The following is a 25,980-nucleotide window of genomic DNA, read 5'->3' as shown; positions in this document are numbered from 1 at the left end:
GAACTTCGTGCTGCCCGTAGGTGTGGCCACCCCTGCAGCAAGAGTATAATGAACACTCATTAGACTGAATTTGGGAGGTGCCCGGCAGTCTTTTTTGAGTTCAAAGTGCTTAATCTCATTAGCTATCAGTACCATGTCTAATCTAAGGTTCAGACTCATGTCTGCTGTGTAACTGGGTTCAATGTGTGTATTTAACAATAAAGCAAGTATTGGCCCCGTAGAGAAGTCACATGTCCTTGAAGAATCCACTAACTAACTTGAAGATGGAGGAAAGGGAACAAAACATAACACATTTCTAATTATAAGCAGGAAAACAGATCTAAACCTCAACCGATTTTTGGACATAATGGTGTCATAGTACAGCAACTGCCCTAATGCTCTGGGATTCCGACACAAGAAGCCTTCGCTTCACCGGCTCATTCACCTGATGACATCTGTCTCCTGACCACCTACTGTGTCCCAGCTGTCCGAAGTGCTTGCTGGTGCCACTCACTGATGCTGGTAATAAACTAATTCTTATCCTCATGGAGCCCAGTATTCAGATAACTCTGACAAAAGATTACAAACTAACCTATTGCATTTGAAAATATAACTGACCTACTCTTTATTTCCTGGTATCCCAAATTATCAGCATTTAATTATCAGATTTCTTTCATCAATCATTGCAGAAATCCAATTCTGCTGCCTCATCCAGTCCTGATCCTTATATTACAGCTGTCTCCTGTACCTCATGTCACGTTTGGTCCAGCCCCGTGCATGACTGTGACTCTCCCAAGCCTGTTCAAAGACGGAGGAAAGAAGGAACTTGCAATTACTGGACACCATATTCCGTGCCAGCCCTTGGGCTGAGTAAAAACTGAAGCAACTCATCTAACCCTCCCAATAATTTTCAGAAGTAGGTGTTATTATATTATTTTATATATATATATATATATATATATTTTTTTTTTTTTTTCCCTACAGGCAAAGAGACTGAGGCTCCAAGAGAAGGAAAAGGGAGGAAAAAATGAGTCAGGAGCAGAGCTGAGCTTTAAAGCTGGAGTAACCGGCCCCAGAGGCCTATGCTCATCTAGATTCCTGATCAAGCAGCCCGCATGGAAGAGGCTGCGGGTCAGGTGATACAGCCTCAGTCCAGTAACATCCCACAGTTTACCAGCTTTGTGGCCTCAGGGGCAGGACCTAATGGCTTGGAGCCTAGGTCTCAATCCCATCCTCTGTACAAAAGGGAGAGACACCTACCTGACACAATTTCTATGAGGATTCTGACATGTCTGGCACATGCTAGTTCCTTAAAAAAAGTGCTAATGATAATGATGATGCTATGATGGCCTCACTGAGATAAGAAGAAAGTAAACCATCATTCCCACTGATACCTAAAACTCTTCCTCTAGACAGCTGTGACATGCCCACCAGCAACAGCCGTGAGACAGAGCCTGTGCCCCAGGATGACTCTGGGTTGCAAAGATGTAAAGTATCTTTGCTTTATGGGTGGGAATTTTTTTTTTAAGAGATGTTCCCTTTATAAATGCATCCAGGGCTGGTTTCCTCCAAAATGTCTTCAGAGGAAACTGTCAAAGCTTAAGTTTAAGAAACCAGGAGACGGACTTCCCTGGCGGTCCAGTGGTTAAGACTCCACGTTTCCAGTGCAGGTGGCACAGGTTCAACCTTGGTTGGGGAACAAACATTCCACATGCTGCATGACATGGTCAAAAATTTTTTTAAAGAAACCAAGAGAGATGGGGAAGACAGGATGATCACCACAGTATTCTATGCTTCTCACAAGCAGATACTGGTTTATAGGTATCCCGTGACCCTTAAGAAAAGAAGGTGTTATCCTTCTGCAACCCACTGACCTAAGCACTTGGCTAATTAAGGAAGTGATTTCAGAGAAAATAAAGGACCCAAGTCCAATCTAAAAGATATATTAGTTCTACAACAGTTCAGTGTGATTATTATTTATTTACACATCCCACAGGTGCCATAACTGGTTAATTCCATGTTCTGTGAGGGTTCAGGAAATGACTGGGGTTTTATGTGGTTTCAACAAGCCATAACAATCTCCCATCCAGAATGCCCACCACCATCTGTCTTTTCTCTAGGCATCTTAAACTAGTTCTCAGGCATAATCACACACTCCTGGGAGAAGGGAGTGCTCCGGGCATAAGGCAGAGCCTGAAGAGAACCGGTAACTTGTCCAAAAATAACACAGTTGCATGAAGGGGATGATGTCAGTAAGTCTGCATCTCCCAACCTCAGCTCTGGGCTCAGCCCACTGAGCACGGAAGATGCTCAGAATCGCCCCCATCCACAGTACACAAGCACTCTAGGGACTAGAACTTCAGGCAGCCATGCAGGGAGGATGGGGCTCAAAACCACTGACTGACAGACCATGACTGAAGGTCAAGAAAGAAGGGATGGGGCTTCCCTGGTGGTCCAGTGGTTAAGAATCCTCCTTCCACTGCAGGGGACGTAGATTCGATCCCTGGTGGGGAACTAAGATCTCACATGCCACAGGACAACTAAGCCTGCTCACACAACCAGAGAAGCCTGCACACCGCAATGAAGACCCAGCAGAGCCAAAAAAAAGGGAAGGGATGAACTAACGCATACTGGGAATGCTGTTGGAGGATGACCGGCTGTCCCTGCTGCCTACCTAGTAACACTCCCCAGACATCTAGGAAATGTCCTTCAGACATTTCTGAAGAAGAGAAGATGAGGCCATCCTCCCCTTCCCTCAGCATACAGCTGTATTTCCTACCCCCAGGGTGAGCATCAGGACTTCTTCTCCCGGCTCTTTAATATTTAGTCTATCAGCAAATTTGCGATGGATTCCAAATACTGAAGTAGCTACTGGCAGTAATAGTAGTACTACCACTTGTAACTCGTAGTTACCAGTCTTGAATTGAATATGCTCGAACCTGAGAGTTAAGGTTTAATTCCGTGAACCTGAGAGTCAGACTTAATTCCATGAAAACAAAACTAAAATTCCACTGATTTACCAATAATCGCATCTATAATAAGCTTGGACTTTTTTTTTAACATCATACCTTTGACAGACATATTCATACTTATTATTTTAAAATATAATTTTTCTTTCAGCCTCAATACATGATGCCTCAAGTTTTACAGGTCACCTGCTAGATGCAAATTACTAACAGGCTGCTTGCCCCCTCCCTCTGTTTCCTTTCTGACCCAAGCACCTCACCACTCACCCCTAACACCTAAGACCCAGCTCAGAGCACAGGTTACAAAGGTCATGCCCACCTCTGTCCAAACATGAGCGTTGACTTGGTCTCAGCTTCATTGAAGACTGAGGGAGAACAGCAAATGACGATGGTGGTTCTACAGTTCCCACCCAGGGAGTCCTGAAGAATCCGAGTCATCTTGCTGTCCCGGTATGGCACATGTGATTTCTATTTAGGAAAAGAAAAAATACTGTCTGCTACAGCCAATTCAAAGAGAAAATACAGAGGCCAGCAAGTTAGTGATGGGAACTGGACTTAGAAACACGTGAAATAAAAATCTGTGGCCTGGTCTTTTCATCTTGCCAAAGTTTAGCATGCCCATTGTGGGACCTGGGTCATATGAAATTAGCATCACCATTCACACACTTTAATGAGCTAGATTTCCCTTCAAGCAGGGTGTCCATAGCCAGGATTCCCCCTGTCCCTTTCCAAACAAAAACAAATGAATCACTGGGGTGGGTGGCAGAGAGATTACATGGATCCAAGAGGCAACTTCTCAAGATATCATTTAATAGATGGGGACACAATCACTTACCGTCCCTTCTGCCAAAGCAGAGATCACGTTTCCAAGAGCAGACAAAGACTTATTGATATTTTTAGCTTCATCGAGAACAGCTCCCTCGGCACCAGTTTTGCTGACCTACCAGAGAGAAGAGAAAGCAGTGAGCTGCACAGGACAGCAAAGGTGCAGAGGAGAAAACTCCAACTCACGAGAGGGACGCGTGCAGGAAGGACCTGAGGTGAACCCTCCTGGAGTGCTGGGGAAAATACAAGTGAGTGAGAATCACAGTCCCGAGGCAGGGGATTGGTTCTCTCCCATTGTCATTTTCCTCTCAATTAGGTTTTAGAGGAATGGCTCGGATGCCTCGCATGTAGAACTGCAGATACTTCCCAGGGGACGTCCGTCTGGGGATGCCAGGCTCCAAAAGCACAGTCACTACAGAAAGGCTGGGGTCTTGCAAGACTGAACTATCCCCACGCTGAGAATATGCAAAGAGAAAACGATGTCCTGGCCACAATGAATGGACGTTACAAGGTCCAACTTCAAGCAAAGGTCAAGACGTGATGGGGATAGTTATCCAGACTCTGTTCCTTCCCTACTTATTCCCATAGTAAGAAAAAAAGGAGTAACCATCCAAAGGGAAAAATACTTGACAAGGCATGAAAAGTCAAAAAAAAATGCATATTACATAGTGAATCTATTTTTTTTCTCCATAGTTAGAGGAACCATGCACCATTCCTCCTCAGCTCTGTTATTACTGGTAATTTCGTATGTATAGCATTTGCTTTGGGTACAAAGCAGTTGACTTATGCTAGGAAAGAAAAAAAAAGGAACTCAACATGATTCATAGCTCTGCTGACTGGACCAAAGACACAGGGGGAGCAGCTGCTCTCCGAAGAAAGAACAGTGGGGAAAAGATTTTAAACTGTGCGAAGATGGATTTCAATTACATATAAAGGAGAAACTCCCAATGATAGAGATGAATGCATGTCCGGGGGGCAGGGGAGTGTTTTTTCAAAGAAAAATTCAAGTATTTCTCCAGAAATTGTGTGTGGGTCCCCTGCTTACAGATGGAGAAATCACAGAGATGCCGGCTCACAAATAGTAACAGTCTATTTATGGTGTTTAAGGTGCTTTCACATTTGAGCATCTTGGCTCCATGAAATATGCAAGACAAGTACAATCACCTTCCTTTTACAGACAAGAAAAATTTGAGCTCCAGGCATGTCAAATTGCTCACCCAAGGGAAGAACACATTTCGGGGAGATGGGACTAAGCCCCAGAGCTCTGTTCTACTAGATCACTCTGACACATTCATGTGGATACATCTAGGGCAAGGAACACAGATATGAGCAGAGGAAACAACTTGTAGGTCCACAACTTTAAAACACCTCATAAATATCATAAGCAATAACCGCCAATGCTGTACAGGCCTCCACTCTCAGCTGCCTGCATGAAGCACTTTCCCACTGCATTTAGGCCCTGAGTACTTATCTCTGTTCTCCAAAGGGAAATAGGGCAAGCTCGGGATGAGGCAAAGGATCCCTAAGAGCTTTGTCTGGACCCACACGACAGCTGGGGCAGCAGAGTAGATGCCAGCTGCTAATGGCCGGTCTAGAGGTGAGCAATGCTACTCTTTACTCCTGTGCTGGTGGGCCTCTATTTAATTACAGTTTCAAGCTGGACCAGAACACTTTTCAAGTCCCAGATAGGACTATCCAGACAATCATCTGCTCCAGGCTGTACAAATGCAGACAGGAGAACAACCCAAGTAGCCATTACTTACACAGATGACAGTGGTCATAACTTGGTGTTCGGCAACTCAGTGGTGGGAGCAGTAAGCGGGGATCAATGACACAGTTCGGGAGACTGACCGAGCTTCAGGGCTTGCCCTGATGGGGACACAGTCTGCATGACATCAGCGATGAGGTAGGCCACAGGGTATTGTGTGCCGAGACTTGCTCTATGATGTCACCCAAGGTGGGCAGTGCCCCCAGCTCAGGTGTGGCCACAGGAGCTTCCAGTGGTGCTGGGGAGGTGAGGTGGGAGGGCAGGGGGCAGGTGCTGGGAAGCCTATTGGATCTGGAGTGTGGCCGAGTGTCCCTGGAAGAGAACTGACAGGGTCCAGATGCCAAAAGAAAATCCTGACAAAATCACAGAACGGTCAGGGCTTGTGACTAAACACGGGCTTCAGGCCCTGTACCCTGAAGGGAGTGAGGCTGCCCATGCAGAACTGGGGCAGTTCACACCTGCTGGAGAGAGAAGCCAGGAAGGCAGGGAAAGCCCCACGTTCCAGATCTTTTATCAGCAAACAGACCTGCAGAGGCAAGCCTGCCACATTCCAATGGCAAAGTCCCTTCCTGGCCTATTTGAACCTGTTACAACACAGGTTTTTTTTTTCCTGCCCTCAGAAGTTCACGTCCTTCCCACCTTTGAACAGCTGCCTTCACCAGGCTAAGTTCACACCAAACACTAGACTTGTGTCATCATCAGATTCTATTAGGCATAAATCAGGGTTTGCATTCAAAGTTCCTCCTGTGACGTGAAAAGGGAACTTCAGGACCAGAAAAGAAAGAGCAGGGAAATGAAGGTTAAATTTAATAACATCGTGGTACAACATCAGAAACTTTAAAAGCTCTTTAAAACCAGGGACTAGAAAGACATAAAAATTATACCACTGCACACTGAAGCAAATTGCAGGGGGAAACTGTGGATAATACAAATAAAGAACCAATTACCTTTTCACTCCCAGCCAAATCAACTAGATAAAGCTTCCCACTGAGTTTTTTTTCAGTCTCTACATTTTCTTGCTTAATATTAATCAGGAAGATACTGTGACTTCTAGAGCTGTGTTCATTCATGTCTGAAAAGGAAAAGAGTTTACTGCTCTACAGAGAACACATAAATTTAGTAGTAAGCCTCTCAATCAAAAACACAACAAATCATGTCTAATAGCTTCATTTTTTTTTAAGTCCATTCAATTTTCAAAAATTATCTGAGACCACTTCTTCCAAAAAACAATGCTCATTCTAGAAATGAAAGATTTAAAATACCTTCATGTGGCAGAGAAATTAATCTAAAAATTGATGTCAGTGGCTTAAGACAACAGATTCTCAAGCTCTGCCTGAAATCCCCGTCCTCCAACATTCCAGTCTAGTCTGATTCTCCCTTGAAGAGCTCGAGGCTTCCTCCTCTGCCTTACTTTAAGTCCCTCAGCCTTGATCACCATGATTGGTACCTAATGTATTCCATCTTCTTCATGTGTGCAGGCCTTGACTTACCAGTGATATCACAACCTTTCTTAAGGAAGAATTATGACTTTATTAAAGAAGGATTAAGACATACATTTCTTTTATAACCCATGCTAGGAACATAGTCTCAGAGATGAAATATGCTTCATTGGAATCAAGTAACACAAATCAAAATCTTCTTGGATCTTGGTCTTTGTTCATGAGGCAGACAAGGACCCCAGTGACTGTCTTATTCAACCCACATTGGTAATCAGTTCTCAAAACCATCTAACCTGATTATGTGGGGGGAAAAAAACCCTAAAAGTTTCCAGAAAAATGTTAGAACTAATGAATTTGACAGGATACAAAACCAATACATAAAAATCAGTTGCATTATATATTATGATAATGAACACTCCAAAAAGGAAATTAACAATTCCATTTAAAATAGGAAAAAAGAATAAGATACTGATGCTGGGAAAGGTTGGGGGCGGGAGGAGAAGGGGACGACGGAGAATGAGATGGCTGGATGGCATCACCGACTCTGTGGACATGAGTTTGAGTGTACTCCGGGAGTTGGTGATGGACAAGGGGGCCTGGCGTGCTGTGATTCATGGGGTCGCGGAGAGTCGGACACGACTGAGCGACTGAACTGAACTGAAGTGAACTTAGAAATAAATTTAACTAAGAAAATGAAAGGCAAATAATGAAAACTATGAAATGTTGCCAAAAGAAATTAAAGAGTACACAAGTAAATGGAAAGCTAACCTTGTTCTTGGATTAAAAGACTTAATATTGTTAAGATGTCCATACTACCAACAGATTTAATACAATCTCTATCAAAATCCCAATGATATTGTTTATATAGAAAAGTCCATTCTAAAATTCATATGGATTGTCAAGGGACCCTGGATAGCCAAAACAGTCATTAAAAAAAAACGAAGTTGAAGGTCTCACACTTAATGATTTCAAAACTTACTACAAAGCTATGGTAATCAAAACAGTGTGGTATTGTCATAAAGGCAGACATATAGACCAACAAGACAGAATAGAAAGCCTAGAAATAAAACCTCACTTAATATGGTCAACTAATTTTTGACAAGTATGTCAAGACCACTCAATGGGGAAAGGACAGTCTCTTCACCAAATTCAAAACTGGATAACCACACGCAAGAATGAAGTTGGACTCTTTCCATAGGTCATATATAAAAGTTAACTCAAAAAGGATAAAAAATCTGAATGCAAAAGTTAAAACTATAAAACCTTAGAAGAAAGCATAGAGGAAAAGGTTCATGACACTGGATTTGGCAATGATCTGGATATGACACCAAAACACAAACCACAACAGCACCAAAAATAATGTAACTTCATCAAATGTAAAACACTGTGTATGAAAAGACACTGTCAAAAGAGTGAAAAGGCAGCCCACAGAATGACAGAAAATATCTGAAATCATATATCTGGCAAGGGCTTGAGATCCAGAATATATATAGAATTCCTACAAATAAACAACAACAAAAGCCCAACAACCTAATTTTTAAAAACAGGGCAAAGGACTTGAATAGCATTGCTCCAAAGAAGGTGCATAATGGCCAAGAAGCATATGAAAAGATGCTCAACATCACTAATCATTCAGGAAATGCAAATCAAAAATCTCAATAGATACCATTTTACATCATCACACAATAGATGACTATTAAAAAGAAAACAAAAATAGAGAATAAGAAGTGTCAGCAAGGATGTGAAAAACTGAAATTCTTGCACACTGTTAGCGGGAATGCAAAATGGTACACTTGCAATGGAAAACAATATAGCTGTTCCTTAAAAAATTAAAAGAATTATCATGTGATCCAGCAATTCTACTTCTGGGAGTATATACCCCCAAAAAACTAAAAGCAGGAACTTGAACAGATGTTTAAACACCCATGTTCACAGCAACACTATTCACAACAGCCAAAAGGTAGAAGCAATACAATGTCTATCTATGGATGAATGGATAAACAAAATGTGGTGTATGCATACAATGGAACATTACTCTGCCTGATAAAAAGGAAGGGAACTCTGATACATGCTACAACGTAAATGAATCTTGAGGACACTGTGCTAAGTGAAACAAGCATGTCACAAAAGGACTTGTATCATTCCATTAATATGAAGTACCTAGAGTTGTCAAATTCATTGAGACAGGAAGTAGGACATGGTTAATAGGGGTTGGGAGGAGGGAGTATAGTACCGGCCATTATTATTCAATGGGTATGGAGTTTCACTTCGGGATAATTAAAACTTCTGGAAAATGGTGATGGTTGCAAATATTGTGAATATACTTAATGCCATTAAACTGGACACTTCAGTTCAATTCAGTTCAGTCGCTCAGTCATGTCCGACTCTCTGCGACCCCATGAATCACAGCACGCCAGGCCTCCCTGTCCATCACCAACTCCCGGAGTTCACTCAAACTCATGCCCACAGAGTCGGTGATGCCATCCAGCCATCTCATTCTCGGTCTTCCCCTTTTCCTCCCGCCCCCAACCTTTCCCAGCATCAGAGTCTTTTCCAGTGAGTCAACTCGTCGCATGAGGTGGCATGGTAAATTGTATGTTATGCATAATATAACAAAATTTAAAAAGAAAACATCTTATCAGAATGAGAAAAAAAAGTATAATGTTCTGTACCAACAGTTCTGAAGCAGAGGGCCAAGATAGACTATCAGGTATATCACAAATAATTCATAACTAGAGAAACAGAGTGGAAACTTCTTTACAAGAGATGTTGTTAGTGTAAGTGTATCATTCTTTCTGTAAGTGCCTAAGCAGAAGAGAAAGAAATAGAGTTTAACCCATACTATATACAAGTCTAGGCTCAGGTATGGAACTTGCCACATAGATGAATATCATCTGATACATGCGCTGCAGTAGAGAAACAGTTGAGAATTACAGTTCTGGATCAAAAAATCATAGAACCAGTCAACAACCAAGCAGTGCTTGAATCTCTTTTATACCATGCAGAGGACTCACTACCTCTCCAGGTAGCAGGCTTTACATGAAACAGCTAAGGACAAGGGTTTTTCTTGTAGTAGGTCAAAGTCTGCCTCTCTGTAGTATTCTGTCCTGGATGGTCTCATTCAGATCAAACAATGCAAGCTGACCCTCTGAAGGTCAGCACCTTGAAGACATCAAGACTGTACATGCCCTGCCCAGATAAGTTTCTCTCTTCAAAGCTAGAAATTCTTTGTTCTTTCAGACCTTCACAAGAAGTCACTCTCATTTGTCCCTGCCCCTCTGAATAAGACAGACATCTTCTCATGGAACCTCTGCAGCTCTAACACCACATGACCTGTTTCCCCGAGGAAGGCACCACAAGGTCAACCAGCTGACCTGACTGTGTCTGTTATGGACAAGGCAGCAAAGAGTTAGAATAAAGCACCTGGCCCCACTTTCCGAGTTCCTCTGTGTCTTTCTTTTCCTTGTTTACAGGGGATATAAATCATCGTTTCTTTTGATGTGTATGACTAGCATATAGAATCTGTCAGTTTGGATTTTTTAAACAATAATAGAGTTAAAATACATGAGCTTAGAAGCTTACTTTCTTCCGCCTTTAATTGGCTGGCTGGTTGCTTAGCCCAGTGTTCAGGCTCAGGCTGTTACCCAGGCCCAAGGTCACCCAACATTTCCAACAGGCCCTGAACAGCAGAAGGCGCTGTTTCTGTACCAGGACCTGCCCAGGCCCGCTGGTACTGCACACACCCCTGTGTCTGAGTGCCAGTCACTGCTTTATAACTGCCTTCTTGGGCATTATTCCGTTTGGACCTCATTACCCGCAGCCGACCTTGCTAGTAGGCAGATGTCTGTGTCCTAGGTTAGAGGGGAGCAAACACCACACCAGGCTTACTTGTTACAGCCACATGGCGGTTTGCTTTGCCTTCGTCTATCACATCCATGACTTCCTCTGGGCTTGACACAAATCGCTCGGTGCACCCCTGCAAGACAGCCAGAGCAAGTTGGTCACTGAAAAACTGAAAAGCAACACGACTTTAAAACAGCTAAACATTTTCCCACTTCTGGAACTGGAGATGCAGAGAAAGGGTACAGTGTCGACCCAAAAACTCTTCCTTCTCGCCAAGGGCTTGAATTCTACATCCAAAAGAAGTCTGAGAAACACTGGGAAACCCAGAAGTAAACCATAAAAGAAATGCCAGATTTTAAGTACATAGTCACACTTAATAGCAGGGGAGACAGAAAATAAAGAAGAAAACCAATGATGGAGAAAGAAACGGATGAAATCTTGCTTCGCCTTTCAATCTAGCCACCAACTGTAATTAGATACTGAAGCTATAGACTTAATGCTACAATAGGCTTCTTCTAAGTGCCAAGTATGAACAACTGTACTCGATCCCAAAGCCTCTTTAAATGTGAATAATGTCTGTTCAGTTCTCTAGTTCTTACCTCCTGTGATCTGACATCTGGGATACACTTACACAGATACAACTGAAGAAATTAAATGCCAATTTTTTAACCAGATGAATATTAAATATAAGAAACTATTAAATATGGATATGTACTTTTTAGGTAGTGTTCTGGGCATCTTAGGTAATAATTATGACAGTGATTGGAAGGAAATCAATTGCATCATCAGTCAAGATTTCCTCATACCTTTACGTACGGGACTCTATTTTTATCTTCATGAACAGCCAAGTTTGTCTTGGATACTACAGAGACGATAATGATGACATGCAAAGAAGAAAAGAAAAGTTAAAGGCCCTGTATTGGAGGAAAAATAGAAATTGTTACAGAAGATAGGCAGATCTAATCTGCAATAACTCAAGTTAAAGCTTTGGCTGAGAATAAGCAGACAGCCTGAAGGCAACAGAACGTCTCTATAAATTCCTGAAGCAGAAGGGCTATAAAACATTTCAACCTCCCTGGACTTTAGTTACAGAACAAAGGACAAGAATTCGGGTTACTCACCATCAAGCAAGTCCCTGATTTTGTCCAGGTAGATCTCAAAATAGGAAACCTGATTAAAAACAAATTGATTTTGAAACAGAAATGCCACCTTGTATTTCAATAACATCATTATTAGAACTTTCAAAAGCTTTTTTTGTCATGCTATGAAGAGTGAGAAGAAGGCTACAAAATGAAGATTCAGAGTCTAGAGGGGCGAGCTCTGGCCAACGCTCCGCCTCTCACCGGCCTCCTGCTTCCTACTTGTCAGCTTGCTCTAAGAGTCCCTGCTCAGCGGCCAGGCCCCCTCCCACCCACACATCAGAGGTCCCCATGCTCCCAACCAGGTGTTATTCACATCCTGTGCTAGTCTTATGGAAGACTCTACCTTTCACCTTAGATGAGCACCAAGCAAACTTCTAGGTGCGACAACAGCTAGAGCAGAACATGTCCTTTGCAAGTAACTGTCAACAAGCCAGTAGGCCTCACCTTGGGCATGACGCTGACAGCCTCATCAGACCAGGGAGGGGGCATGCTCCAAACATTCAGATAAAGAAGGTGGGGCGGGGGATAGGGCAGTCGCTTAGAACTACAGAACCACTAACAGCAAGGGAGCTGGTGACAGTGGCCAGCTTTGGGGAGTCCAGGAAGGACTTAAACAAAATGTAACTTAATAAAAGACAATTAATCTATGAGAAGGAAACGAAGCCTTTCGATGAATTATTCTCAAACCTCAGTCCCAGCATCTCACTCAGCGTTTGTTTAAATTGCCCTGAACCCTACAGCAATCCTCCTGAATCAGAATCTCCAAGAATAGGATTTGGGGATCCACTTCTAAACTCTCCAGGTGACCCTTACCCCAGGCTGACATCTGGGAACAACTCTAACTAGATATGTGATCTTGGAGATTTAACTCACAAGTAATCAAGAACCTAGACTTCAATGCTCCCATCTGTCTTATGAAGCCATTGATACCAAAAATTCCCTCTAGGATTCTTTACTCTACTTACACTTGCCTTCTGCCAACCAGATCAATTTTTCCTTCCCTCAAGTTCATGGTTCCCCCCCGCAATTCCCCCTCCCCGGAAATCTAAACAGAGGATTGAATCAAAAAGATGTTTTCTAAAAAGCTGAAAAAATAGTTGTAAAGTTGGGATGCAACTCTACAGGTCAAACCTCACCCCTGCACCACCAGTCTTGGCTGTAGACCCAGCGAAGTAAAAACTCCCTAACCCAGCACTAGTCCCAACCCAGCTCAGTACTGGTTCATTATCTTTTGTCTGTCTTAGCCTGGAACCTCCTGACTCCTTGTTTCTCTGCGATCTGGGGTCCTGGCTTCAAACCCTGGAATCTATAGCTGAGCATCCTCTCCCCAACAACCTCTGCCTGCTTGAATGCCAGTCAAATGGCCCTATTACTCGCTCTGTCACAGACACACCTACCTTACCCACTGCTCCAGAAACCTCTCCCTGAGGCCACGATTCCAGGGTCTGCTTGGTCTCTAAACCTTAGACATCTCTAACCCAGTCCTTCTGCAGCCCACTCAACCCCGGCTCCAACCCACTCTGTATTTCAGAATTGTCTGCTTTTCATTAAGACTTTTCTGTTAACTCTGAGATCTGAAGCATGTGTCCTTATTTCCACAGGTTACAGGGAAAATTAATGACACCTGAAGACCACCCGTGAAGTAGATGTTAGCAAATCTGGCACTTAGAATCTTTTTCATATTTAATATAAGCATACAGAGAATTCTGATTTATTCATTTCTTTTTACCATAGCAGATAGTGGTTTCTTGGGAGGGGGGTGAATTTTGTTATTTCTGTCACCTCAAATACTTAAGACCAGATGGAAGAAAAATAAATAAGCATTTAAAAGCACGTTCAGAAATAATGTTTGAAACCTCTGTGAGGCTCACTTTAAGAAGCAGATTTTCAATACTGTCTTAATCACACCTCTTTTTCTTGATTAAGCGTGTCACTACTCAGTTCGAAATACGGAGTAATCAATAGCAAACTTGCCTACTTAACAATTTTTATCTGTGAAATAAGAGAACATAACTACAAATGCAGGACAGGACCCTAGATTGTAAAATTCTGCCCTCCACACTAGTATCATTCCTCCTTTCCTCCCTCCCTTCATGCTGGGGCTATTTTTATCTTAATAAGATTCTAATGTGAGACCCTATTTTGAGGGCAATAATTGGTTTAACATCTTACTCCAGGATTATCCCATAAGAACCCTGCAGTGGTTCAAGGTATTTAAATGTAAACAGCCTTAAAGATGCATTAAGCTCCTAAATCTTGATCCCATCAAAGCAACAAGCTTCTGCATCCTCAGATATAAAGAACTCTGGCAAGGAGGAGAAGCTGGCTTCAGCCAACAAAGGGAGCTGTAAGGAAAAAGATCTGCCAGATGTACTTTATAAATGGGCAAACAGTTGTTGCCTTGTTTTTATATAATCTGGGGAAGGTACCACAGAAATGGGCTTCCCAGGTGGCTCTAGTGGTAAAGAACCTGCCTGCTAATGCAAGAGATATAAGAGATGCAGGATTTGATCCCTGGGTTGGAAAGATCCCCTAGAGGAGGGCACAGCAACCCACTCCAGTATCCTCGCCTGGAGAATCCCATGGACAGAGGAGCCTAGTGGGCCACAGTCAATAGGGTTGCAAAGAGTCAGACATAATGGAAGCAATTTAGCATGCACACACCACAGAAATAAGTGAAGGTAGAAATTTAATATAATGGAACAGGTACTACACGTTGGGTTGGTCAGATCAGGAGTCTAATTTCAACTGTGCTGAGGACTTGATATCACTTGGGCCATTGGACTCTATACCTTTGAACTTCACTTTCCTTATTTCTAAAATGATGGGCCTAGGAGATGGATGGCATCACTGACTCAATGGACATGAGTCTGAGTGAACTCTGGGAGTTGGTGATGGACAGGGAGGCCTGGCGTGCTGTGATTCATGGGGTCGCAAAGAGTCGGACACGACTGAGCGACTGAACTGAACTGAGGCAGTTGGGTCCCAGTTTTCAAGGATCATCAGCCTCTTGGTTGGTCTACTCAGCTCCAAGTCATCTTAGAAATGCCCCCTTCTCCTCCCTATCCTTGTCAACCCTGCCCCTGTGACAGTCACTGTGGCAGGGACCCCACCAGCCATGTGCATCCTGGACACAGCTCATCAGACCAAGGCTGGGTCAATGGGCTCCTTCCCAAGGGAATGAGGGGCTGGAAATAAGGGGATGGGGAGCAGAAGCTGTGATGTCACCCTCTTTCCCACACACACAAAAGAGAAAGATGGTCTGGAACAAGGGAAAGAAACAAAGCAAGAGGGCAGGGACAGGGACCCTAACAGGGATGGAGTTTCTTTCGGCAGTAATGAAAATGTTCTGGAATTAACCAGTGATCCTGAAAGCATCATACAGAGCTAATCTGACATTTCCAATAGAAGTCTGTACTTTATTGCTGGTATATTTTTCACAAAAGATTTTTGAATAATAGGACTACCAAAAGTAGAAAGGAAAGTAGGTGTCAGAACCTGTTTTTGCTGGTAAAAGACTACAGGAAGTCTTATAGAATGTACTTTTCAAAATTCAGGTTTAATTTTGCATTTTGCCTCCTCAGTGTCTAGTTTTCTTGCCACCTTCTAGGATAAACGTGTACAAAACTTTGATTTAACTAATCATCTGTAATCTCACCTTTCAGAGGTGATGCTACTAATATTCTTTATGGAAACCATATATTCCCCTTTCATTTAAATTGTGTTGTAAGACCTTCCATGTAACTGTCTATACACTTACTTAATAAATCTGCTTAGTATTCACTGATTGTGGTTGTGCAATTTGGAAAATATACTAAGAACCATTAAATTGTACACTGTAAAAAGGTTAAATTTACGGTATGTGAACCATATCACAATTTTCTTAAGGAAGAACAGAGCCTGGAATTCTTTCTTCTCCACAACTCCCGGCCCCCACACCCGCTGTCAGATGCTTTATCTACCACAACTTCCTCTATTTGCTTAAACACGTGACTTTCAGTCACTTGCAAACAAAGGAGTTCCAATGAATATACCACTCATACCAAATATTAAGAATTAACAGCCATAGTTAAGAGAGTAGAAATCTCCCCTTTTCAGTTCAAATTTAAGCCAGAACACAGGTATGAAAAACAAAAACAAGAAGGAAACGAATTCCCTTTCTCAGCTCTTCTCAGAACGCACTCCTCCAAATGCTAGTCTGTCGCCCTCCAAGAAGGGAAAAGCAGGTCCTCAGCCTAAGAAGCATGGAAATGTAATATATCACATGTCCACTGTGCACAAGTGCATTACACAATAGCATACTTCAGCATGGGTAAATTTAAATTGTTCAACAAGAGCATTTTCCCAGCTAATTTGGCCACATAAGTCTTCTCCATGGCAGCCCACTGAGTAATGACATGAGGGACTGGTTTCCCCAGACACACTTTGGGAAATGCTGTCCTTACCCAATTACGGACACACGCCAGTCATATCTACAGAAATCCACAGGGCAAAGGGGCAGACCACAATCACGATGATTCCACCCCAAAAAGGGCTTTTCCTTTATCTCAGTACTTCCTTGGTATTGACCTAAGCCATTAAATAATAAATATGGCTCTGCTGACCACAGGACTGTCACTTAAAATCAATAAAATCATCTTCTACGTGCATGTAAAAAGAGGAAAGCAAAGAAGCACAATTCGGGGCCCAGTTTCTTCTCTGGGGACTCAATCAATTGCACTTACCTTGATGTGGAACTCCAGGTTCTCATCCATGGAATAGATATGGTCAAAGATGTCGTGTGCAATCCTTGGAATGATGCCCATGAGCTGAGGGTCGTGTAGCTTCCCCTAATGAGTGAAAAACACAACACAGGTGTCTAAAGAGTGCTGGGTACCTGAGCACCGTGTGAGAGAGAGAAAGGACCAGCCCCAGGCTTCTTAAACAGGAGCAGGGAGACACTTAAACAGAACACAGACACTGCCTGCTCCCCTGGAGATCCACCCCACAAGCCAACAGACCAACAGTTAGCAGGATAACTCAAGCCCACATGGGACAGCACATTTTGTCAGGCTCTGAAAGCCCACAATATCCCCTCCTGCTGCCACTGGGGGCAGCAGATCAGTGTGCACGCAGGTGAGCTTGTGGGTAGAGGGAGAGAAAGACAGCCGGAGAAGGAATGAGGTTATATGCGTGACTGTAACATACTAAATGTGGGCTTTGGTTTGGATTGTTTACACACTGACCAGAACCTACAAATCCAAGTTAATCTGCCTTCATGAAATCACATCAAGAGCTGATACACATAGTTTCATTCACATTATCACTGCCTAAACATTTTTAAGAACCTGATTCTGCAAATACCTGCAGTAGCACTTTAAAAACCAATCAAGAAAATCCATTTTATCAATTTCTTTTAAAATCTATACTTCCCAGGTTTTATTGTTTCAAATATTTTGGCTTTTCTAATATGTAAATCTGCTCATAAACTTTTTACCCCTTTCTCTCACTTGTATTCATTTTACCTAATATATGGATGGATAGATGAATGTTTCTGTTATCTCAATTATCACTAAATCCATTTTCAAAATCCAGAATTTGCTGTTTCAAAGACTTTCAAAAAGATACAGTATAGTACCTAAAACTAATTCTTCAAGAGGAGTTCTACAAGTGTTTAAAGCAACAGACTTACAAAGGACCTCAGCGTACCACTTCCAGAGAGCCTTCTCTACACACATACCCAAAGGAACACTTAAGTTCCACGTTGAATAACCTCATAAACACAGGGTTTGCATGTCAAAGCAATTATCAGTAACTGCATACCCAGATCACTTTGTCTTTCAGAAGTTCTAAAATTCTAGGAAGAAATGGAGCTGGCAGAAAAGCCAATTTGCTCTCTGGTTTTCCAGGAATGCCCAATAGTCTTTAGGAATTTGACTCACATATCTTTGTTCCAAATCTGCCCAGTACCTGGAAGATCTGCTTTGTTTTCCTCAATTAAGTCCTCTTTTTCTTTCAGATGACTTTCAAGCCAATATTTGAGTTATGAAAAGCAAGAAGTCACACAAACCCTGGCACAAACTACAGGCCACAAAACACTTTTCATTATGAGCCGTTCTTCAGGCAGCTGATTCCTGACCGCCCACTCTCCAAAGCAAGGGAAAAGCTGAATTCAGACACTTCTGGCCTCTGGCAAAGCTCTCTTACCGGGAAAATAGGTACTCTCCTGGAATGCCTCATGTGCCAAGAATCCTAAATCATTTCATGTATTTCTCTTGTTATTTTTAGTTTAACTGTATACTCCCTAAAGGCAGGATAGCCAGTAAGTATTTCTTTCCAGGGCTTATGAGACTCAGTACAATATCTACTGCATAGAATTACTATAGAATCTAAATTGAAAAGTATATATAATGGCTTAGTGGCAATAAATGTTACTATTCGGCTCATAATAATGTTCTTATTAAGCAGTTGTTAGGGTTTATTTGACCTGAAGAGTCTTTAAACATGTTACTACCCCTAGATATAGCTAATGAAAACAAAGCCAAATTACTGAGCCATCACTTCTCATTGGCCATTATAAACATGTAACAAATCAAAATACTGGACCCCATGCTTTGGACTGTGGACTCTGCCTGCAGAAATGGTACCTACACTGGAAACACAGATCTCTATTCTATCAAATGTGACACCAATGGGCTAATCTGACTCAGAAAGTCCAAAGAGTATCCTCCTCCACCACCCCCGACCTGGAGCTCTTGAATAATCCACCACAACACTTCAGCTTCTCCTCAGTGGCCCACAGTCAAAGGAGAATGATTGATAATCCAAAAATCATTTATAATTGACTCAAATCTGTTTCCCTAGATGCCTTTGCTTTCAACAGACTGATCTTCCAACTAATTCTGGGTGCGCACAAGTTTTGACATCCCTTTTTTGCCTTCGTCGGGGTGTGAACCAAGGCAGGATCAGGATGAGTCTGGATACTCCCTATTTTGTTTCCCTGAAGACTCAACCCAAAAATCATACAAGAAGGAGCACCAGTTTGTCTGGAGAAGGCCTAGTAATATCCCCCATTCCCATAGTGACGCAGTGATACAAAAGCTACCAGAGGTTTAAGGGCCAGGATGCTTTCTTCCAGCTCATAAGCCCAAGAATGGTGAGGGCCTTCATGCTCAGTAAACTGAGGATGCCAAAATAATCTGTGTGTGGAGGGGTGTGGGGGGGAGGGTGGGTGTGTGTGTGTGTGTTGAGTGTGAGGTATGATGTGTGTTTGTGTAGTGTATGTTTGTGTTGTGTACATAGTGTGTGGGTGTGAGAGGCATGAGGATGTGTGGGGAAGGCTGTCAATGTGAGGTGTGGTGAGAAAGAATGTGTGTGGTGTGGAGATAGGTCGTGTTTGTGTGTGGTGTGGAGGCGTGAGTGGTGTGGGGTGTGTGGGGTGTGTGGTACAGAGGCGTGTACAGTGTGGAGGCGTGTGTGGTGTGGTCTGTGTGTGGTGTGGAGGTGTGTGTGGTCTGTGTGTAGTGTGGAGGCGTGTGTGGTGTGGAGGCGTGTGTGGTCCGGGTGTGGTGTGGAGGTGTGTGTGGTCCGTGTGTGGTGTGGAGGCGTGTGTGGTGTGGCATGTGTGGTGTGGGGTGTGTGGTGTGGAGGCGGGTGTGGTGTGGAGGCGGGTGTGGTGGATGTGTGGTGCAGTGACGATGGATTTGTGTGGTGTGTATGGTGTGGAGATAGGTCGTGTTTGTGTGTGGTGTGGAGGCATGTGTGGTGTGGAGGCGTGTGCGGTGTGGAGGCGTGTGTGGTCCGTGTGTGGTGTGGAGGTGTGTGTGGTCCATGTGTGGTGTGGAGGCGTGTGTGGTGTGGCATGTGTGGTGTGGGGTATGTGGTGTGGAGGCGTGTGTGGTGTGGAGGCGGGTGCAGTGTGGAGGCGTGTGTGGTCCGTGTGTGGTGTGGAGGTGTGTGTGGTCCTTGTGTGGTGTGGAGGCGTGTGTGGTGTGGCGTGTGTGGTGTGGGGTATGTGGTGTGGGGTATGTGGTGTGGAGGCGTGTGTCGTGTGGAGGCGTGTGTGGTGTGGGGTGTGTGGTGTGGAGGCGTGTGTGGTGTGGAGGGGTGTGTGGTGTGGAGGCGTGTGTGGTGTGGAGGCAGGTGCGGTGTGGAGGCGTGTGTGGTCCGTGTGTGGTGTGGAGGCGTGTGTGGTCCGTGTGTGGTGTGGAGGCGTGTGTGGTCCAGGTGTGGTGTGGAGGCGTGTGTGGTCCGTGTGTGGTGTGGAGGCGTGTGTGGTCCGGGTGTGGTGTGGAGGTGTGTGTGGTCCGTGTGTGGTGTGGAGGCGTGTGTGGTGTGGAGGTGTGTGTGGTGTGGAGGTGGGTGTGGTATAGGCATGTGTGGTGGATGTGTGGTGCAGTGATGATGGATTTGTGTGGTGTGTATGGTGTGGGGATAGGTCGTGTTTGTGTGTGGTGCGGAGGCGTGTGTGGTGTGTGTGTGGTGTGGAGGCGTGTGTGGTGTGGAGGCGGGTGTGGTGTGGAGGCGTGTGTGGTGTGTGTGTGGTGTGGAGGCGGGTGTGGTGTGGAGGCGTGTGTGGTGTGTGTGTGGTGTGGAGGCGGGTGTGGTGTGGAGGCGTGTGTGGTGTGTGTGTGGTGTGGAGGCGTGTGTGGTGTGGAGGCGTGTGTGGTGTGTGTGTGGTGTGGAGGCGTGTGTGGTGTGGAGGCGGGTGTGGTGTGGAGGCATGTGTGGTGTGGAGGCGTGTGTGGTATAGGCATGTGTGGTGGATGTGTGGTGCAGTGGTGATGGATTTGTGTGGTGTGTATGGTGTGGGGATAGGTCGTGTTTGTGTGTGGTGCGGAGGCGTGTGTGGTGTGTGTGTGGTGTGGAGGCGTGTGTGGTGTGGAGGCGTGTGTGGTGTGTGTGTGGTGTGGAGGCGGGTGTGGTGTGGAGGCGTGTGTGGTGTGTGTGTGGTGTGGAGGCGGGTGTGGTGTGGAGGCGGGTGTGGTGTGGAGGCGTGTGTGGTGTGTGTGTGGTGTGGAGGCGTGTGTGTTGTGGAGGCGTGTGTGGTGTGTGTGTGGTGTGGAGGCGTGTGTGGTGTGGAGGCGGGTGTGGTGTGGAGGCATGTGTGGTGTGGAGGCGGTGTGGTGTGGAGGCGTGTGTGGTATAGGCGTGTGTGGTGGATGTGTGGTGCAGTGATGATGGATTTGTGTGGTGTGTGTAGGAGACAGAGAGGCATTCCACAAAGGTCTTCACTGCGTCTCTGTTGCAAATGAAAGGTGTATGTACACAAACAGTAAATAGTCACCACAGGCAAAAAAGGTAATAAAGAGGCAATGAGCTCTAGAAACTCAGAGAACAGAAACATCCCTTGCAGCTGGGGTGACAGGGGATGGCTTCCTTGAAAGACACAAGATCTTGAGGGATGAGTAAGATTAAGGACGGACGTGAGACTGTGGGCAGAGGAAACAGGAGAAGGAGAACGGGGGAGGGACTGAGAGAGCACACTGCTGTTCAGGGAACAGGGACAAATTCGGTCGGCTGGAGGATCAGGGATGAACTTGAGTGGACATTACCACTCCAGCATCTTGTTTCTCCCAGAAAGCAAAAGAGACATTTTAATACTTGCATCCTGTATAATCTTCCTCAAATGCTGTGTAATTTCCCCACTTCTGAAGGTGGCCTTCTTGGACCACATGTGAAAGCAGAAACCAGACCCAGGCCATTGGCCATGGAACAAGACTCCCTTTGTTCCAGCCCCAGTGGCCTCCTCAGTCTCCCAAGCAGGACAGAGTTTCCTGAAACACTTAAGATGGGAGAGTGGGGGCCCGTCAGCACACAAGCACCAATGCACGCAGACAGGCTCATGAAAAACCACTTGGCAGCTCCTCGCAGCAGGACAGCCTGTGCCCTCCCAGGGCCTCCAGGTGTCCCTTTGGGCAGAAGGAAAAACACAGCATGTCTGCATCCATCTGAATCAGCGTGCAGAAGTGGACCAAAAAGCAAGGCACAGGGTGAAGAAGCCCTTCCCAGCCTCCCGCTCTGAACAAAGGTGCAGCCCTCTCTTCTCCGTACAGCCAGCACCCCAGGACCCCTCTTCCAACCAGCCCCTGAACACTGCCCTCCAGAACCCAGCCAGGGCCCAGCACACCGAGGGTCCCCTCAGCTTAGCACCAACACTGCCAAGTGTTTCCCATTTGTGCTGAAAATCCGCCTGAAATGCACCATCTTCAGAAGCTAATCTTTCCAATTTTATGTGGGCTTATCTGTTTGCTCCCCTCAATAGAAGGTAATGGAATCACCACTGGATGCCAGACCCCAAACTGGGGCGGGGGGGAAGGGGTGGCGGATTAAAATGAAAAACAGCTTTTAAATGTGACAGCTCTGTCCATTCACGGAATTAACAGTCCCTTCCCAGAGCTTTTAAAAGATCACAATGTGTAATACCGAATACATAAAATCCTCCTTGTAGAAGGTGAGAGCCCTGCAGCGTTTTGTTGTTGTTGTTATTTAATTGTATTTCAGGGCCCTGGGTTTCCTGGTCTCCTACAATGTCTAGACTTCAGCGTGGGGCTTCCCCTTTCCTCTTTCCTCTAAAATATTTTCTACCTTTCCTCCAACTATCATCCCCCTTCAGAATGAGCCAGATGCAGAGTATGTAGGGAGTGGGAAGGCACTAGGGTAGGACCCCCATCCACCCGACTCCTTCCTCCTGTAGACATAAGCATGTGATCCTCCAGAGGCACAGTAAAGGAAAGCAGCTCATTCCCAGCAACCTTTTGAAACTGACAAGGAAGGAAAGGCAACAGAGTTCAGGCAACTGTGAGAACCGCCCGCACAGTATCCTGTTCCTTTTAGGTCCCGTGAGTCCCTCCAGACCCACAGGACCACTCCCAGTGTGCGGGGTTAACGCAGTCAGTCACAGACAGCTGGAGAGGCTCTCATTTAATACGACGTCTCCAATTCTAGCGTGAAGGGGCTGGCACACCTCTTTGCCATCTCTTCACATCCACCTATATCCTTGGCCACCCACATGCAACACAAAGATTCTACTCCGGGGACAGGTCTCTCGTTTGTTGGTTTACAATTTAAATTTTTGCCATTTAGCAAATACATTGTATTTATTTCTCAAAGATGAATTAATCCCAAAGTTTAAAAGGTCACGAGTGTAAGCATTTTGTAAGATTTGGCGGGGAGGGTTTAAATATTGCATTTTTTTTGTATTGTATATGGTTGGGCAAGTTTTCAGAAAACTAAGGAATGATTCTCTCATGAGAAACCATCTCCTACTCTTTCTCTCTCAGGTGTTATGAAGGAGTTTCTGCCCATGGCTACTGGAGTGGGTGAAACTCAGGCAATGGATCACCGCAGTTCTTCTAGTGCCTATCAGGTAAGTGTCTGGGGCCCAGAGAGTCAGGAGAGGGGCCAAAGCAGAAGCGTGGGGTACACCCAAGCCTGTACCCCATTTCCAAGAATGTGAGATGCACTGCCACAGGATGTAAGATGCAGGGAAGAGAGACCAAAAGGCTCGGGTGACCAAGAACAAGCCTGCTCCACCTGGAAAAGGTAGCAAATAAACCTGGGGCTTCCTTTAATCCGTGCAGTCTCTGAAGCCCTCCGTCCCAGCGAAACGGGGGAAGTGAGTCAACACAAGAGGAATGAGGCCCCCCACTTGAAGTCGGCATGAGCAGAGCACCAGGGCCCTGAGGATATTAGCCTCGTGCCTTTGAGATCTCTTCTTCAATAGGAATGATTCATAAGCTAAACCGACCGAGTCTGCAGCGGCCAACTCAGTGACAGTCCCAAGAGGGGACCGTAAATGAAAACCCTAAGCTTGAAGGATTAAGGATTCATCTTGCCCTGCTGCTTGTGAGATGAATTCCTCAGACTTCCTCTGTAGTTGCTTATAATAACCACTCTTCACCTCTCCTCACCTGTCAGGTGGGCCCAGTCTTTAGAACAATTATCCAGCCCCAAAGGTTGTTTAGGAGTCAAATCCATGGCAAAAAGCAGGAAGAGAAGAGGTAAAAGGGGACGAGTATTTCTGCAGGCCTGCCCTGTCTAGAAAACTGCCTGGAGCCACAGAAATCCAGGGCCAACAATTAGAGCTGGGGGCACACCCTTAAGGGCACAGGGGGACCAGGGGTGTATGTTTCTGGGGAAGGATGCTACACATTCACTCACGATGTGCATGGAGGGGACCAGGGGACCACAAGGGCTGGCCCAACACTCATGGGTCAGCCAGGGCCACCACGAAGATACCATTTTCACAAATATCCTATCGAAGCCCTCCTATGTGACAGTCGTGGTCTCACATACTAGCAATGTGAGTAAAAAGGTGAACAAGACAACAAGCAGCTTTGCTCCAGTGAAACTTACACTTCATTCATGGTGAAATTGCACCCAGAGTTGCTAGATCATCAGAATTTTCAACCAGAATGTATAAGAATCTAAGAATTTTCAACTTAGAATTGTTTGAAATTGTCCCATTTTAAACACTGCCTGCAATTTGTAAAAAAGCAAACAAATAAAAACCAAAAAACCACAGAACACTGCAGGTCATACAGAAATATGTCTGTGGGCTGAATTTGGTCCAAAAGCCAGGTTCTTTCAACCTCTGACCTACAAATTTTTATTTATTCAGAAGAGACTCACCTCCCCAGAGACTCTTTAGAGAGTAAATGATTTTCACAATAGACTTTCTCAGCAAGATTGGGATGACAGCCCATAGCGATACTCACACGCCACTGGTTAGCTTGTTGTAAATAGAATTTATTATTAATATTTTCACAGAGCTATCAAAAGAGGATTTTTTTTAAATACTGAACTCCTGAGACTTTATTGCTCACCACTATTTTTAAAACACCTCAAAGATACACAAAAATTGCGACACAAACATAACATCCCCTTAACCGTCTCTGTTGCTCAGTCAAAAAGCCACATGCACCGAACATTTTGCAGGAAGCGCCACTTCCATTCAGTCATCTCAGAGACTGACAGAACAGCGCACTGAAGCCTACCTCCATGGTGTGTGTTTTTCCTGATGAGGTCTGTCCATACGCAAAAATCGTCCCATTGTAACCCTCAAGGACATCTGCAAGCAAGAAAAAAATTAAAAGTAACTCATTACTTTGATTGCATGCCAGTGCCGGTTGCCTGTTTTAAAATTACATTTTCCAAATGGCCCATCTCATTTTTCACACAAATGATGTATTCAATCCCATTTGCATTTTAAGTAGAATTGTGAGATAAAAGCAGGAATGAGGGCCTCCACGGCTCCACAAAATAAAAATAAATGGACTCACATGCCTATGGAATATATTAATGAAGGGAGAGGCAGGCACACTTTCTCCCGGTTATATAAAAATCAAAACAGATATCGAGTAGTATATTTTATTTGTAATAGAAAGGTATTTGAATTTTCTTCTCCATGTTGATTTCTTGAGATCTGTGGCGGAGGGAAAATATTATCATGCCCTGAGTCTCTGCAGTGAGGTGCACAGAATTTCTCTCTTGAAGATCTGATTTGGATTGGGTTAAACCTGGCCCCAGTGGGTTCTTTGGGGAGATTTCTTGAGAAGCTGCCCGGAGCCCATTCAGAACAGAGCTTGTCCAGAGTTGGGAGGGACAGGGCCCCACTCCATATACTGAGACACATTGTGACAATCCAATGAGCCCGGAAACCAACTGGGTCCTGACTCAAATTTAATGCCTCTTTTTTTCCAGTGACTGTGCTAGGAAGATGGCCCTGGCCCAAGAGCATTGGGAATTTCTTTTAACTACACAAGGAGCAGGGGCTTCCCTGGTGGCTCCTCTGTAAAGAATCCATCTGCCAATGCAGAAGATGTGGGTTTGATCCCTGGGTCGGGAAGATCCCCTGGAGGAGGAAATGACAACTCATTCCAGTATTCTTGCCTGGAGAATCCCATGGACAGAGGAGCCTGGCGGGCTACAGTCCATGGGGTCACAAAAGAGTCAGACATGACTTAGTGACTAAAACAACACCACCACCACGAGGAGCAGACTGTGCTGACCCCACACACTGAAGGCTGCTTCCATCT

The 25,980-nt window shown here is 44.7% G+C and overlaps 1 protein-coding gene across 1 annotated transcript in view; it reads right to left on the bottom strand.

Annotated features, from left to right (window-relative positions):
• The window catches only part of KIF5C (kinesin family member 5C), a 158,106-nt gene that overhangs the window by 71,504 nt on the left and 60,622 nt on the right, over positions 1–25,980 (bottom strand). Inside the window, exons 3-10 of the mRNA XM_055398476.2 lie at positions 24,940–25,013; positions 16,687–16,791; positions 11,942–11,990; positions 11,627–11,682; positions 10,866–10,953; positions 6,486–6,610; positions 3,781–3,885; positions 3,265–3,413 (exon numbers count right to left, since the gene is read on the bottom strand). Of these exons, the coding sequence (XP_055254451.1) occupies positions 3,265–3,413; positions 3,781–3,885; positions 6,486–6,610; positions 10,866–10,953; positions 11,627–11,682; positions 11,942–11,990; positions 16,687–16,791; positions 24,940–25,013 (751 nt within the window). The remainder of the gene's footprint in view (positions 1–3,264; positions 3,414–3,780; positions 3,886–6,485; positions 6,611–10,865; positions 10,954–11,626; positions 11,683–11,941; positions 11,991–16,686; positions 16,792–24,939; positions 25,014–25,980) is intronic.

The sequence above is a fragment of the Moschus berezovskii genome, chromosome 2 (assembly GCF_049115385.1).
Source record: "Moschus berezovskii isolate FMDL1 chromosome 2, NW_MosBer_1.0, whole genome shotgun sequence".
In the NCBI taxonomy this organism is placed as follows: Eukaryota; Metazoa; Chordata; class Mammalia; order Artiodactyla; family Moschidae; genus Moschus; species Moschus berezovskii.
This window is presented reverse-complemented; position numbering and strand designations above follow the sequence as displayed.